At 43.1% G+C, this 15,258-nt stretch overlaps 1 protein-coding gene across 1 annotated transcript; it reads left to right on the top strand.

Annotated features, from left to right (window-relative positions):
- Positions 1-8,351: 8,351 nt before the first annotated feature.
- Positions 8,352-10,273, top strand: LOC148812187 (zona pellucida sperm-binding protein 3-like). The gene is made up of 8 exons (XM_088908645.1): positions 8,352-8,908; position 8,968; positions 9,011-9,126; positions 9,202-9,308; positions 9,386-9,560; positions 9,638-9,755; positions 9,954-10,054; positions 10,132-10,273. The coding sequence occupies exons 1-8, from the start codon at positions 8,352-8,354 to the stop codon at positions 10,271-10,273; spliced, it is 1,317 nt and encodes a 438-aa protein (XP_088764771.1).
- Positions 10,274-15,258: the final 4,985 nt, after the last annotated feature.

The raw sequence follows: 15,258 nt of genomic DNA, 5'->3' as shown, positions 1-15,258 counted from the left end.
GTTGGAGGACAGTTTATTATGAGAGAGTAAGCCGGCATAATGAGGGAGAAGAGATTGGCCTCTGTGATGCAGTGTCCAGTGACACTAACTATCTGTCCTACTGTTCTCTGCTAACATAGAGGGTGAATGTTTATTTAGGTGAATGTAAGGTTTCTTTCTTGTAAAATATTTTCGAGCGCATTTTGTTGCTGAAAATTAATCTTGTGCGTTTGAATGAATTCCGATATTGTCACCTAATTCTATACACTGTTTCATTAGAGTAGAACATCAGTCAAAAATGTTGAGAAGGTGCTCCTGTTTTCACCATTATAAGAACTGTGATGCACCAGTAATATTTACTCTTATAAAAGTATTGTAATTGTAGTGTTCTATTACAGTCTTGAGTGACACAAACATTCTCTTTTACTGCACCTCTACAACACTTCTCCAGAGGCCAGTTCAGCAAAAAAGGATCCTCAACAAACACTGCAATCGCTTGATAAAAGCCATTTCTCTTAGTGTTGGTGCAACTATTGTATATAAAGGAGGTGACTTGACAATGAAAGGTGTGATCATCTTAAAGAGAGTATTCATGAAGGTGTGCGTCGGAAAGCTCTCCACTGGCAATTGACTGGGCTTGTGAAGAAACCAATCTCGCTCAACAACCATACACATGAAGCTGAATCCGTGAGCTGATTGACACAAAACAATGTCACTTCACATTATCCGCAAAGCTGTTTTGCTTGTCTGACCACCTCTTCCCACATTACAGTGAGCACATATCTTTCAGTTTCTTCTCTTGTTTTTTTCTTACTATTTTACTGTCCCTTTCCCCCATGTGGAGATGTATCCACAGCCAAAAAACCCTGTTTCACCCTACGTTTGTGGAAATTTTACAATCTGTGTAGGAGCCTGGCTTACAGAGGTCAAGTGGTGCAATTGGTCAGTGTGTGGTACATATACAGTTGTGCACAGTGGAGTTATACTGAGGTTGTGTGTTCAAGCCTCCCCTGTAGCCATTAAGTCTTTTGAACGTTTTCCACCCATAAAAAGTTCATTTGCCGTAGCAGTTTCACTGTGACTTTGCAGGTAAAATATTCTTAATGAGAATAATGTTTCGTATGCAATAAATAACCACACCAGAAAATATTGGAGATCAATGGCTTGTCGTACTTATCGCAGCAGGCACTCAGACACAGATATGTCCTGTCAGTAAAGAAAATTCATGAAGAATTCAATGTCAAGAGGAATGACATCATTGCAAAGGCAATATTTTCTGATGATTATTTCGGTTAATAATGATTCGTGTGGGAATTACTACTGTCATTACTACTAATTGTGATAAAAACAGAGCACTCACAGCTCTCTGGATGTTGGTCTGGACTCTAGAAAGTGTTTCTATTCGCAAGCGGCTCTGGACCTCAACACCTGTTGATGGGTCACTTCTGTCAGACACACCAGTGGAGCCCAAGCCCACCTACACACACATTCACACACACTGACAGATATACACCTACACACTCACACACATTTATACTCACAGACACTACACACACTCACAGACACAACACACATTTATACACACAATCAGACACTCACACACTCAAAGATATACACTCACAAACATTCACAGACACACACGTAGACACTATATACACACATAGACACCGCATACACTCTTAGGTATAGATACACTACAACTAACACTAATGCAGATACTGCTAATATTGCAACAGTAACACTATCACCAAAACATACACTATCATGGTTACTAACACTGACACAAACTACTACTAGACTAATAATACTTATAATAACAGTAATACTGTCATGAAAACTAACATGATGAGTACTCTGACTCTAACAGTATAATTATCACTAATATTAACATGAATACTAGCATTAATACTAAAACTATCAGTAACACTATCATCATTAATACTCAAATAGACACTACACACACTGACAGACATACCCACACATACACTTACAAATAAACAACTACACACTGACAGACACCACACACTCACAGACACACACCAACACACATATTCACAGGCATGCATTTACAGAAACAAAGAGACACTACGCATACTCACAGACACACATTTATAGAAACCACACACTCAGAGACCCCACACATTCACACCCTAACAGACACAACAAGCTCACAGACACACATCTACACACTCACAGACACACACCCACAAACAGACAGATATCACACACTTAACAGACACATGCACAGACACCACATACACACGTATCTACAGATACACAATAACTAACACTAAAACAAATACTCCTCATATTACAACAGAAACACTATCACTAAGACATACACTATCATTATCACTAACACTGACACAAACTACAAATAATAACAGTAATGCTATCATTAAAACTAACACTACTACTACTGTTAATACTCTAACAGTAACACTATAATTATAATTAATATTAACATGAATTCGAACATTAAAACTAAAACTATCAGTAGCGCTATCATCATTAATACTCACATGAACACTAGCATTAAAACTACCAGTTGTACTCTCATTAATATTAACATGAATACACTAGTATTAGTATTAGTTGCTACCCATGACGTCACATCACTCTTTGTGACGAACGCGAGACACCTAGACGCGCACAGTGACCTGACGTCTGTTGCTGTGGTTACCATACTTGGTATGCATGTAAACTGTTACTTACATACATTTATCAACTTGGAAAATAATTTTCTAGCTCTAGGATACAGTTACCTAAATAATAATATGAATAATCATTGTTTAATTTCAGATTGAACATTATTAACATTAAACGAACTATGGTAATTGATCGATACAATCTTTATTGACTGTTTTCTAGATATTTAAAACAGGGTCAAGAACGGGAAAAGAATCAGTAGTCACCAATCGGTGAATTTAATCGATTATTCTACAGTTCTTCAGGTGAATTAATTGTTTGTCGACAGATAAGTGATCAATAACTCTCCTCCGTGCGCTCCGCGCTCCTCCCGCGGTCTCGTTCTCTGATCCCAGCGCTCTGGCTGGTGTCTGTGACGTCACAGCGCTCTTTCTGACAGAGCAGAGCGCGTCTCCGCTGGACGAGACTCCTGTCCGGAGCCCGGGGGGCTTTTCTTACAGATATAACATCTCCAAAAAGAACACACCGGGCTGTGAAGAGAAGCGATTTATAACAGCTGGAGAAGGAGAGCGACAAACCGAGGAATGAAAATCATTAAACAGGAAAAAAAATAGTTTACTTCGCAGATTAATGTGTTACAAAGCATACCCGTGTGGAGCAGTAGAGAACGAGCACAAGTCCCTGTAATAAGCGCTTTTAAATGTTTTAAACGAATCATCAGAGTATAGGAGCCAGGAGGAACAGACTCCTGATCCTGGAGGTTAAAATGTGTATCCTGGCTTTATTTCCAGCCAGCTCTCAGTTTCATAGGTAGTCTGATGATTGAAATTAACTGTATAACTGTTACAAGACTTCATTTAATTGTAAATTTATAAGACTGTCTGCGAGAGATGTGTGGGAGACGCTGAATCCCAGGGCTGGTGTGGAATCACACACAGACAGGTCTTCTTCTGTGTGATCTGAGTACCACTGCTCAGAGCTACAGACTGGTCAACTAGTCACTATTGGAGACACAACCATCAGACCATTGGCTACTAATACTCAATATACTGATCAGAGTGTCACTACTGGTGTTAATTACATAAATACTAAGATAATTCCACACTCACGTGTGTTATAAAACATTTATAGAACATGTCTGGAGGCTGATATACAGTAAAGAAAGTAATACTAAAGGGTTGGAAGTCCTGGAAAGGGTTAATAGAAGCTTCTTGCTTCTGCCCTGGAACAGAGCCCACAGCTGCCAGATCAGTGACCCCTGAGCCCAGTTCACAGAGAGGAGAACCAGGAGCTCTTCTCTGTCTCTAAGCGGCTGTGAGGAAGGAGAAAAGGGGGAGATGTGACCCGAGTCCAGGCTGTTCTGTCTGATATTATTCATGTAGCAGCACTGATTGTCTGAAAATCTTCTGGTTCTGGACTGTCAGGATGGAGACCAGTATGGAGCTAAGTGTCAGTCTGAGTGTGAGTCTAAGCTGTGAATCTGACTGAGAAGAGAATAATGATTTTTTATTCTGCCTCTGAGAATTCTTCTTCTTTGCCAAGTGGTGTTACATCCCCTTCAGATACTCTGCACAGACTGCCAGAGTGAGAGAAGAGGAGAGAGAGATGGACAGATAAGAGCACACACAGCGAGAGAGACATACTTCTTGATTTACTTTGAAGCAAGTGTTCATTTCTTTTCTGGAACAAGTTGTTTCTGAACTTCAAGAAATTCATACAACTTCTGAAAGATAAAATACAAATCTTGCTTATCAGGACAGAAGAAATACTGCAAGAAAAAGCAGGTAATTTTTCTCCTTTTAATGAAAAGTGGAGCAAAACAACGGCAGTGCATCTCCGTCGGCTTGATTTAGTTTAATACAAGTATTCACTTCCTTTTTTGGAAATTACAGCCTGCGAAAGATGAAATAAAGTTCTTGGTTATTCTTGGTCAGTGCCGAAGAAATACTGCCGGCTGGCAGGAAAATGTCAGCATTTTATTTTCTTTAACTACAAACGTGTGAATATTGAAAAGCAACGGGAGTGTGTCTCTGTATAGCTATTAAACAAAAGGCTGGTGGTTCAAGCCCACTCAGGGACGCGCTTCGGATTGTTTCAATGTGAACATAATCTCCGCTAAAAACCCTCTTGAACTTTGCAGGAAATGAGCGTGTTTTAAACCATTTTCACGTGTGGAATTTTATCTTCAGCTGGCTGTAGGGAGAATGCCTTATACACCCGTTGTGTATCCTTAGCAAAAATATTTTAAAATTATAACACAGAGTTGTTGGGGAACTTGACAATCCTTGACAATCATTATTAAATGAGCATTGTACAAATGTACATTGATATTTTTGTTGTATGTACCTTAATTTTAAAATATATAAACATAATTGTGCTGATATGGATGTTCATTTGAAGGATTTGAGGAATCTATAAAGGATCTCAGAACAACCAAAGAAACATTTGGGCATCTGCGTATTTGTAAAGATTAAAGAGCGCCGTAAGTGTGAAGTTTGCACACACGAGAGAAGAAATCAGTTTCAATGCACTTCATTAAACTGATGGTTTGCTTATCAATCGTGCATAAAATGTGTATAGCAGAGGATGGCTCTGATCCATCGACCTCTGGGTTATAGGCTTAGCACGCTTCCGCTGTGCCACTCAGCTATGTTTAAGGCAACTGCTTATGCACCTGAGAAGAAAAGTTTCAACGGTAAACGCAGACGTCACTGAGCACTTGGTCTTTTGTAGTACAAATCATCACAGGCTGCTCTACAAGCTCTACAAGCTGCTCTTCAAGGGCGTGTCTTCAAGATTCCTTGTACAACTTTACTTGCCCGCTGAGTAGAGGTTAAAGCAACGGCAGCAGAAGTAGCAGTAATAGCAACAACGTGGTTAGAGTGTCACAATACACTCTATGAAAGTATTGCGGCTTCAGATCGTTTTGTTCTGTTGAAGCTGCCTACAGGCTCCGAATTGCTGACATTGGCTGTGATCTTTTTTCAGGTTTCATGAAATTCTTCACATATTTGAAATATTTAATTCGGGTTCGCCTAATACACGGTGCAAACCGTACCTGCAGCAGAGTGCTGTGGCACATGAAGCCGTTTTGTTTATCGTTTGTAAGGATTGAGGAGCGTACTACAAATCGAGCAAGCAAAAAGAAAATTAAACAGGAGTCACTTTTTGAATTGCTAATCCATTGTGCTCTGCTCGTCTAGGTTCAAATCCCATCCTTGTCACGGTTAAGGCCTGAGACGTGTGTTTTTTCTAAACGGTGTTCGCATTTGTTTCCTCTTTCTCTCCTGTAAACTCAGGATTTTTTTTCTTTGGTGGCAACAATACGCTTCTGCAATACAGTAAATCATAGACTATGCTTTCAAAATAGCTGCACCAGGCATTCGGATACAGATAAACACAGGGATTTAAAATTCAGGAATATGAATGGCCAATTGCTTACAGCTAGGGTTTTTACGTTTTCTTATTTAGCGATTTGTGTATCAATCTTTTAAAAATTCATTAAAATGCTAACAATACGTAAAATCAAAACAACAGCACCGTTAAATGCTGGGGAGACAGGTAGTTTTTTTTTTCAATCTGATGCCAATCTCTAATGCTGTGTGTGAGAGCTTACGTACCTTTCCTTTTCTCACATTTTCTGACAACTATTCCAAAGGGGCACCCTGTCAGCTCCTAAAACTTTTTTTTTAACTGTTTGGTTATTGTCGTTTTATTTAGAAAAAGTTCAATATTGATCATAACTAAAGAAAATTAGGATCACGAATAAAAAAAGGGCTGAAGATGCGAGTCGCTCTTGAATCAGAGCTGGGTGACACGGGCTTCTGTTCTGATATGATTGTACGAGAAGCAGGAGGAATTTCTTCTCTCCTATGGAGCATGAGCTGAATCAGGAGTGAGACATTTCGTATGCTCGTGCATATGTTAACGCATGACCTACATCGTAAAACTAAATTAAAAACTAACATTAAGTGGTCAAAGACATTCATTTATATACAAACAAGAGACAGACAGACATAGTAATGATTCTACATTAACTTGTCCTACACTGATCAGACTAATTGAAATGTATGAAAGCCCGTTTCCGGCAGGGAGTTAAAAAAAACGCGCTATGGTATTGCAGAATTCCGACAGAGTAACTCAGAATTTTAACTTAGTAACTGAGAACTCCGACTTTATATCTCACATTTGCAACTTCGAAATAACCCATATTTAATTGGGTGTCATTTTGTTATTATGCCAGATTCGGGTTCTAGGGCTTGTACCCTTGCTACTCCCACTCTAGTTCGTGCCTCACTGCATTGGCTCGAACCCAGGTCTTGCCAGCTGAGCTAAAGAACACTTTCTTTAGCCCCGGCGGCCAGCATCCCTGTTATGCGCAGGGGAGGGCGGTGCCGTCACCACACTGCAACCAGATTGTACAAATTGTATGTCGCAAATGAACAAGTAATAGGTTTATTCCATGCTGAAAAAAGGAAGAAAGAAAACACGTTTCAGCCGATAAAAATCAAATTAATTACATTATTTTTTTATGGAATCCCATTTCCGCCAGTGAGGCTTCCATAGTACCCGGATGGAATAGTGGACGGTGGGCTTTTTTAAAAAAAAATATTGAAACACCAGAAATACAAAAGCGGAGACAGAATATGATATAAGATAGACAAATAGACACTTCACATCCAGAGGAATTCACAATTAAAAAATCTGAAACTTATACTTTTTACATATTTTCATTGTATGTCCTTTTTTACTTAAAAAAGAAGGTCTTCTGTAGCTCAGCTAGCAAGGCCTGGGCTCGAGCCAATACAGTGAGACACGAAGTAGGGTGGGAGCGGCGAGGGGCACAAGCCCTGGAACCCGAATCCGTTACAATAACAAAAGGACAGACAATGAAATATGGGCTATTTCGAAGACGCAAATGTGAGAGATAAAGTCGCAATTACGAGATATAAAGCCGGAATTCTGAGTTTTTAAGTCGCAATTCTGAGTTTTTAGGTCGCAATTCTGAGATTCTAAGTCAATTCTGAGATACCATAGCGCGTTTTTTTTTTACTCCCTGGCGGAAACGGGCTTCCATTGGTTCTCAGTGCTGCGAAGCAAAAGCAATCTCTGGAAAATCAGACAAATTATTATCAGATCATGTCAAAAGCTGATCAGTATTTCTTTACTGGGAAGCAAAGAAATGCTTGTATTACACATTTTAATATGACATGCAATTACACATGAAAAATAGTAAAATTATTTTCATTGCGGTACGTGTTGATAGAACAGCCCCCTCGATAAAGCAAAGTGTGGACGGACGTGTCGCATGTTCCGTACTCTGTCTGACAGCGAGTTTAACACACTGTCCTCGGAAATTAGAAACTAATTGAACAATAAATTAATCTGAACAAATTTTACACGTGTGGGTGATTTAATTCTGTCGAAATTGCGTGGAACTCCTCCGCTGAGGTCAGATACACACGGGAAAGTGTGCAGGCGGCTTCACGGAGTCCCGCCTCAGACTGGAAGCAGGTTCTAATTAGACGCTGAGAACAATCCGGGTCTCTGTGTGTAACTGATTGTGTTGATTGAGCGGTAGTGTGACCAGGTGTGTGGAAGCAGGTCCTGCCAGTATAAAAACCTAGTCACAGCATTCACACTTTATGCTCTTTTGCTTCAACACAGTTTGGTGGTTTACTTATCTTACTCCTGTAGCAATTTAGCGGGACGTTAATTTGGCGATGCGCTCGTTTCTCTTTATACTGTGCCTGTGCACAGCGGCCGGGCTCCCCGCACTGATCTCTGCTGGGCCGGCTGGCTGGGACTCTCGGGCATTAGCGCTCCAGGCCGACTTCCCGGCTCTCGAAGACGCAGCCCAGTCGGAGGACTTGAACCTGGCAGATGCGCCCTCCGAAGACCTGTCTGCAAGCGAGAACGACTCGCAGTCCTTGGCTCCCGACTTCCGCCGTCTTCCCGTGTCCAGAGACGCGTACTCGCCCTACTTCGACAAGGAGAAGATGAAGCCCGAAGCCGGCAGCCGGCCCTTACCCGCCTACATCAAGAGCGTCCTGTTTCCTCCCCAGCGAGGGCGGCAGCCGGCTCGCCCGGCCATCGGGGGCACCCGAGGAGTGGCCGTGTGGTGCGACTCCAGGAGGATGTACGTGAGGGTCAGTCGGCTCCTGTTCGGCTTCAGCTGTCGGCCATCGGAGGTGACCTTGGGCAACTGCAGCGTCAGCCGAACCACACGCCGTTACTTCTACTTCATCTACGGGCTTCACGAGTGTGGCACCGAGCGATCGTTAAGCGGGGCTTCATCTACAGGCAGTGTATCGATGTGAGCTGTAGGGCTAGTGCCAGGGTTGCCTTTCCTGGGAATATCCCTTCCTCTGTAACCCTGCAGGTTGTCCAGGGCCGCCTGGTGTACTCCAACACTCTCCGCTATGCACCGCCCTCCTCCAGTGCGCCTGTGCATCGCTTCATTCCCTTCTCTGTGCCGGTCCAGTGCTCCTACAACAGGTAGGCAGGGCTCTGCTGCTGCTGAGAAGCCGCTGGGACAGTGTCCAGAAGCCCCTCATCCCCTCTGTCCTGCAGGTTCCACTACTCCTACAAGGTTGGTTATGTCCCCACGTGGGTCAGGAGAAGGACCTTCTTCAAGGACCTGAAGAACAAGCACAGCTTTGTCCTGCTCACCACCAACTGTAAGCTCCTTGAGTGAGTGGCTCCTCCTGCCTGCAGGGGGTGCTGTGTGCAGGTGTAATGCTGCCTCTCTCTCCAGCCCGCTGGATCCGGCTCTCTCCTAAGGATGAGTACTTCCTGGGTCAGCCCATGTACTTCCAGGCCACTGCCTACTTTGCCACAGTGGAGCAGAGGCTGTACATCCACTCGTGTTACGTAACGGAGAAACCAGACCAGCACTCCCAGCCCCGTTTCCCTGTGATCGACAACTTGGGGTATGGCCCCTTCTGGGAGGAGAGGTGGGCAGGAGCCCTGAGAGCCTGCAGGGGTTCATCCTTGTCCTTGTCCCCAGGTGCATGGTGGACAGCAAGGCAGATGGCTGCCTGTCCAGGTTTGTCCCCTCCAAGCAGAAGGATATGCTCCGCTTCACAATTGATGCCTTCCTCTTCCAGAAGAAGCTGTCCAGGAAGGTACTGCTTTCAAAGGCTGCTCAGCCTTCTTGCTCTACTGATCCATTGTCTGCTTTTCCATCCATGATCTAGATGTGAACCAGACTGTGGCGGCTGTAGTGCCAAGAGCTGCCAGCTTGCCTTCACTGATGGCAGAAGGTCCTTCTCTGTCCCTTGATTGGCCTTGATCCCTTAATGCTGTGACCTTCCCTCTTGCAGCATGAAGTGACTGAGCTGTACATGCACTGTGTCATGGCTGTGGCTCCTGCTAAAGCAACACCAGGGACCAAGTCCTGTACCTACAACAGGGAGGCTAAGAGGTACTTCTGCAAGGAGCCTGCTGAGGGTGCTCTGGGACATGCCAGGTGGAGGCCTCACCTGTCCTCCTCTCCTCCAGGTGGGAGGAGCTGTATGGTGACCATGAGGTCTGTGCCTGCTGTGAGTCCAAGTGTGCTGGCAGTCAGAATGAAGGTGGGTCTGGTTCTCTATCCCTTGTGGATGCATCTCTGCCCAAGAGACAACCATGCTTGGACAACTGAGGAATGATCCCATGCTGGACAAAGGGACTATTAAGATGAGTAGCATCACTGTGGGACTCTGGGTATAGCGGATCCCTCACTCCTGGGTGCTGTTTGTCCACAGGTACCAGGAGCCTGGTGACCAGCAGTCGGGTGGCTGTGGCACCAGTAGAGGGTCCTCTGGATGTGGGAGCTGACTGGACTGAGGATGAGGAGGGAGACCCTCAGAGCTCCAGTGAGGATGTGGAGGGAGCAGAGGGCTTTGGAGATGTTGGCGAGTGGACAGGTAGGGTCTGGCAGGAGGAGCTCCTGTAGGGGTGGGTGTCCTGCAGTTCAGCTGGATTGTTCTCCTTCTTCCTCCCCAGGTGCCTGAATGAAGGCTCCAGCCTGGCCCTTGTGACTCTCCTGCCTCCACTCGCCTTGTAATGGCAACATCTCAATAAAGCTGTGAAAGACCCTTCTGTCTGCCCTTGTTTCTTTATGGTTTATAGGTTTGAATGGGGTGGAGGAATTCAAGGGAAGTATTTGTGGGGGTTCCCCTTTCAAGAATGCTTCCCATATTGCTGCCAATGAGGACTGAAAATGGCTGGAGTAATAAAGCATTGTACTGGGGGAAGATGGCCACACTATTCCTTGGGCAGGGCAGTGTGACTTTTTTTTACTGTGGGAGAGACAGAGGTGTTCAATATACTGGAAATCCTCCCATTTCTGAGAGGGGTAGTGCTTATGGAGTGTGAGTTGCTACTGTAGTGCCCAGTAAGAGTGAGATCTGGTGCCCTATTCCAGGCTGCACAAACTGACTAAAAGAAACACAAGGAAGAAATTGTCAACAGGGGCTTGGTGTGAAGTAGGCCTTCCCTTCCTTAGCAGAGGAACAATACTGGTGTGCAAACATCAGTGAATAATGGTACAGTTAGAATCTCGGAGGTCTTATCTTATGGGTGTTGGTTTCACAGCAGTGGTAGTGGACAGTCATGAGAAGTATTAGGATTGAGACTGGAGATCCCAGCACTTGATCCGGAAGACGGGTGTTCACAACCACCTCTACCAGCAGCACAGACTGTGTAGATTGAGACTGAATGCTTACTACACAAAGCCTCTCCACTGTTTCAGTGTCCCATGTCATGGATTTCAAGTGAATCCTAGTCTTCCTTTGTGACTACCTATTATTTGCACGAATCATGATGGCCCACTAAGGCTGTCAATTCTTAGCCCTACTGCAGTGCCCTATTAAAGTTTCAAGGATTTAGAATAAACTATTTTATATAATGGTTCCGAAGGTGGCTCCTCAAAGCACTTGACAGAATTACAATTAGAATACACAGGATAAAACAATTCCAATAGACTGAGAAGACCATGGATGGCGGTACTAAGAAAAGTAGAAGCAGGGGGGTAAAGAATAGAACCAGTTCAGTAAAGGCTCTTCTACAGAACAAGGTGTTGAGTCTGAATTTGAAGGAGTTTAGGGAAGGTGACTCTGGTATCCTTGGGGAGAGAGTTCCAGAGCTTGGGGGCATAACAGCAGAAGGCCCTGTCACCCATACAGTGTAGAGGGGCTTGGGCGACAGTTAGGAGACCAGAATTAGAAGAGCAAAGGTTATGATGTGGAGAGTAGGGTGATAATAGATCAAAGTGCTACTGAGGTGCAACTGAAATGTGAAGGCATGTTCTACAGTTTATGCAAGAAAGGGTAATGTTAGGCTTTTATGGGACGGGGGTAATGGCAGCACTTTTGAGGACCGTTGGTACAACGGCAGTGCTCAAGGATTCATTTCTAATATTGAGGACAATGGGTTATATACCCATCGTTCTTACCAAAGGATCAGAGACCTTTTGCTATATAAAAAGACTCCTTTCCACCACTAATATATTCAGGTTTGGTTCGTTTGGGTTTTATCAGTTAAACATTTAATATTGTATTTGTCAGTTTGTTGATGCCTGTACTGTATATCACAGTGATCTGCACACACACCTTTGACTGAATATGGGCTGCCAAACCTCTCCACCAAACTTATGTATCACGGTATGTACATAAGAAGTTTATTTGTAATAACAGGGGTGTTGGTGCCAGTAGTCAGATTGGGTCAATTGCAAGGTAAGAACAGTATCACATTAACTGGAGATGATCCAGAGATTAACATGCAGCTCTGTACGCCAGATTAATACCGATTTGCAACGCGCTCGTCTGCTGACTTTAGTCCCCTGCTCAGTAATCACAATGTTCCCAATTGCAATGAGCCCAAGGAAACAGCTGCTGCTCTCTAGAGGACACTACAGGACAGGACTAAGTACAATTCCTGCAATAGACTAAGCAGTTTAGTGCCAAACTAATGGAACACTGAATCCTATGGGACAGTTCCGAATGTAGTAACAGCTTAATACTGAAATAATATCGTAAACACCTTGTGATCTTAAGAATCTGTCGCTCTTAAAAAGTATTATAATAAGCTAAAATTGTACTGCAGCCACAACACAGTGGACCTGCAGCTCCTCTCCTGATCATACAGAAAGATGTCATCACTATAACACCTGTTAACAAACATAGCGCCTGCAGTCTGTGAAAGAGAGCTCTGAGGTGAATATTCCTTGCAGGGAAGTGAACTGAAAAACAAGCAAATACATCACTCAGATGAAGAGCAACGACTGTCGCTAAAGAAAGTGAGCGAGGGTACACCTATAGTAGTTCATCCACAGAAATTCAAACATAAATTCGTGATGCACCAGAGTACCACAAAGCTAGAAGCGTGCCTTCAACTGGAGTATTGTAGCATGACTATTTATAAGTAATATTAACTTATTCCAGGCGTTCATCTGGTTTAAGAATACGAATCGATGCCTTCAAATAGACCTTTAACAGTCCTTTGATGTAGAATTAAGAAAATGGGGAATTATTTGATCCCATTCTCAATCCAGTAGTTTATTGACAGGCGCTCTCAGCGGACTGTGTGCAGGAGTGATGGGTGATGTGGAATTCTATGGGCTCAGTGGGACTCTGGGAGTCAACTCAGGGCTCTGCTGTAGATTCCTGTAGAACCGGTGTGAAATGATAATGTATAGTTGGCTGGTATTGTTAATGTAAAGTTTACTGGTACGTTTCGGCCAAAACATATTTTCTTTCTTCTTTTTTTCAGCATGGAATAAACCTATTACTTGTTCCTTTGCAGCCTACGCATGCTGACGCAGGTACCCACCTGAACTACAAATTGTGTCGGTCGTTCCATTACACTATAATGATGAATCGTACAAGATCATAGGATCTATAGGCCTGAAGACTTGTCTTGTACAGTGCCCTGATAAAAATCAAATGAATTACACTAATTTTTATGGAATCCCATTTCCGGTAGTGAGGCTTCCATAGTACATGGATGGAATAGTGGACGGTGGGCTTTTATTTTTTTTTTATTTAAACACCAGAAATACAAAAACGAAGACAGAATATGAAATAAGATACAGAAATAGACACGTCACATCCAGGAGAATTCACAATTATAAAAGCTGAAACTTATACTTTTTACATATTTCCATTGTATGTCCTTTTTTACTTAAAAAAGAAGGTCTTCTTTAGCTTAGCTAGCAAGACCTGGGTTCGAGCCAATGCAGTGAGGCACGAACTAGGGTGGGAGCAGCAAGGGCACAAGCCCTGGAACCCGAATCCGTTACAATAACAAAAGGACATACAATGAAATATGGGTTATTTCGAAGTCGCAAATTTGAGATATAAAGTCGCAATTACGAGATATAAAGTCGGAATTCTGAGTTTTTAAGTCACAATTCTCAGTTACTAAGTCGGAATTCTGAGATACCATAGAGCGTTTTTATTTTTACTTCCTGGCTGAAACGGGCTTCCATAGAAATGCAAAGGAACGAGTAATAGGTTTATTCCATGCTGAAAAAAAGAAGAAAGAGAACACAACGTTTCGGCCGTGGAGCCTTCTTCTCCACGGCCGAAACGTTGTGTTCTCTTTCTTCTTTTTTTCAGCATGGAATAAACCTATTACTCGTTCCTTTGCAGCCTACGCATGCTGACGCAGCTACCCACCTGAACTACTTCCATAGAAATGGTTAGATTCAGAGCCATTGCAGTTCGTGCTAATTAGAACAACGCCAGTACTGAGCCCTCAGCACCGTACTGACTACTGAGCACAAGTTCAGCTGCTCGCCAGCTTTGTTAAGCACAGTTTTGCATTGCTATTGAGCTCAGAGCAGGAGCTGATCTTCAGACAGTACCGTGTTAAAAAAGCAACATAAGCAAAAAGTAAAAAAAACGTTTTCTATACTTGTCTGTTTAAAAATATTATATCTTTAAAAAAGACAAAGGGTTTGTGTGTCGCGCTTAAGTTTCGATTCATTTCAAACGCACAGAAAAAACATTTTCTTCCAAGAAATCATAAATTTGTCTCATCCTCCATACTATAATTCTCTCTTGTAGTAGTAAAGCATTTTGAGTCAAACCGAACAATATATTAAAGGAACAAGTAATAGGTTTATTCCATGCTGAAAAGAGAAGAGAGAAAACATAACGTTTCAGCTGTGAAACCTTCTTCAGGTTTGTTTTCTTTCTTCTCTTTTCAGCATGGAATAAACCTACAGTATTACTTGTTCCTTTGCAGATACGAATGCTGACGTAGCTACCCACCTGAATATATTAAACGTTTCATCTATATGATTAACATAATGTTCTCTTGAATAAGTACTCGAAAGAAGCCGCAGCTCAGGTGTTAGAGAGATTTGAAATCGGATCGGTGGATTTAGAGTCCAGACTGCGAACCGACAGCTGATACAGGTCTTTTATAGAACCGTTTTGATTTTCTCTACTTTGTCCCCGTGACGTCATTGTCCTGCTCGCAGCCGAGCCCGACACACGGTACCGTCTGGTTTCTGTCGCTGGGCGGGTCTGTGTGGGTTCTAATGCCCCAGTATAATGACGGGGACACTAAACTGTAAACAGGTGCCGTCCTTCGGCTGAGACGTAAAACCAAGGTCCTGACTCTGTGGTCATTAAAAAT

This window comes from Atractosteus spatula (assembly GCF_055471065.1).
Source record: "Atractosteus spatula isolate fAtrSpa1 chromosome 10 unlocalized genomic scaffold, fAtrSpa1.hap1 SUPER_10_unloc_3, whole genome shotgun sequence".
NCBI classification, from domain to species: Eukaryota; Metazoa; Chordata; class Actinopteri; order Semionotiformes; family Lepisosteidae; genus Atractosteus; species Atractosteus spatula.
This window is presented reverse-complemented; position numbering and strand designations above follow the sequence as displayed.

Coding starts and splice junctions, on each gene's coding strand:
- LOC148812187 (XM_088908645.1), top strand. CDS start 8,352: ATGCGCTCGTTTCTCTTTATACTGTGCCTGTGCACAGCGGCCGGGCTC. Junction 9,127..9,201: donor GTCCAGTGCTCCTACAACAG/GTAGGCAGGGCT, acceptor TCTGTCCTGCAG/GTTCCACTACTCCTACAAGG. Junction 9,756..9,953: donor AGAAGAAGCTGTCCAGGAAG/GTACTGCTTTCA, acceptor TCCCTCTTGCAG/CATGAAGTGACTGAGCTGTA.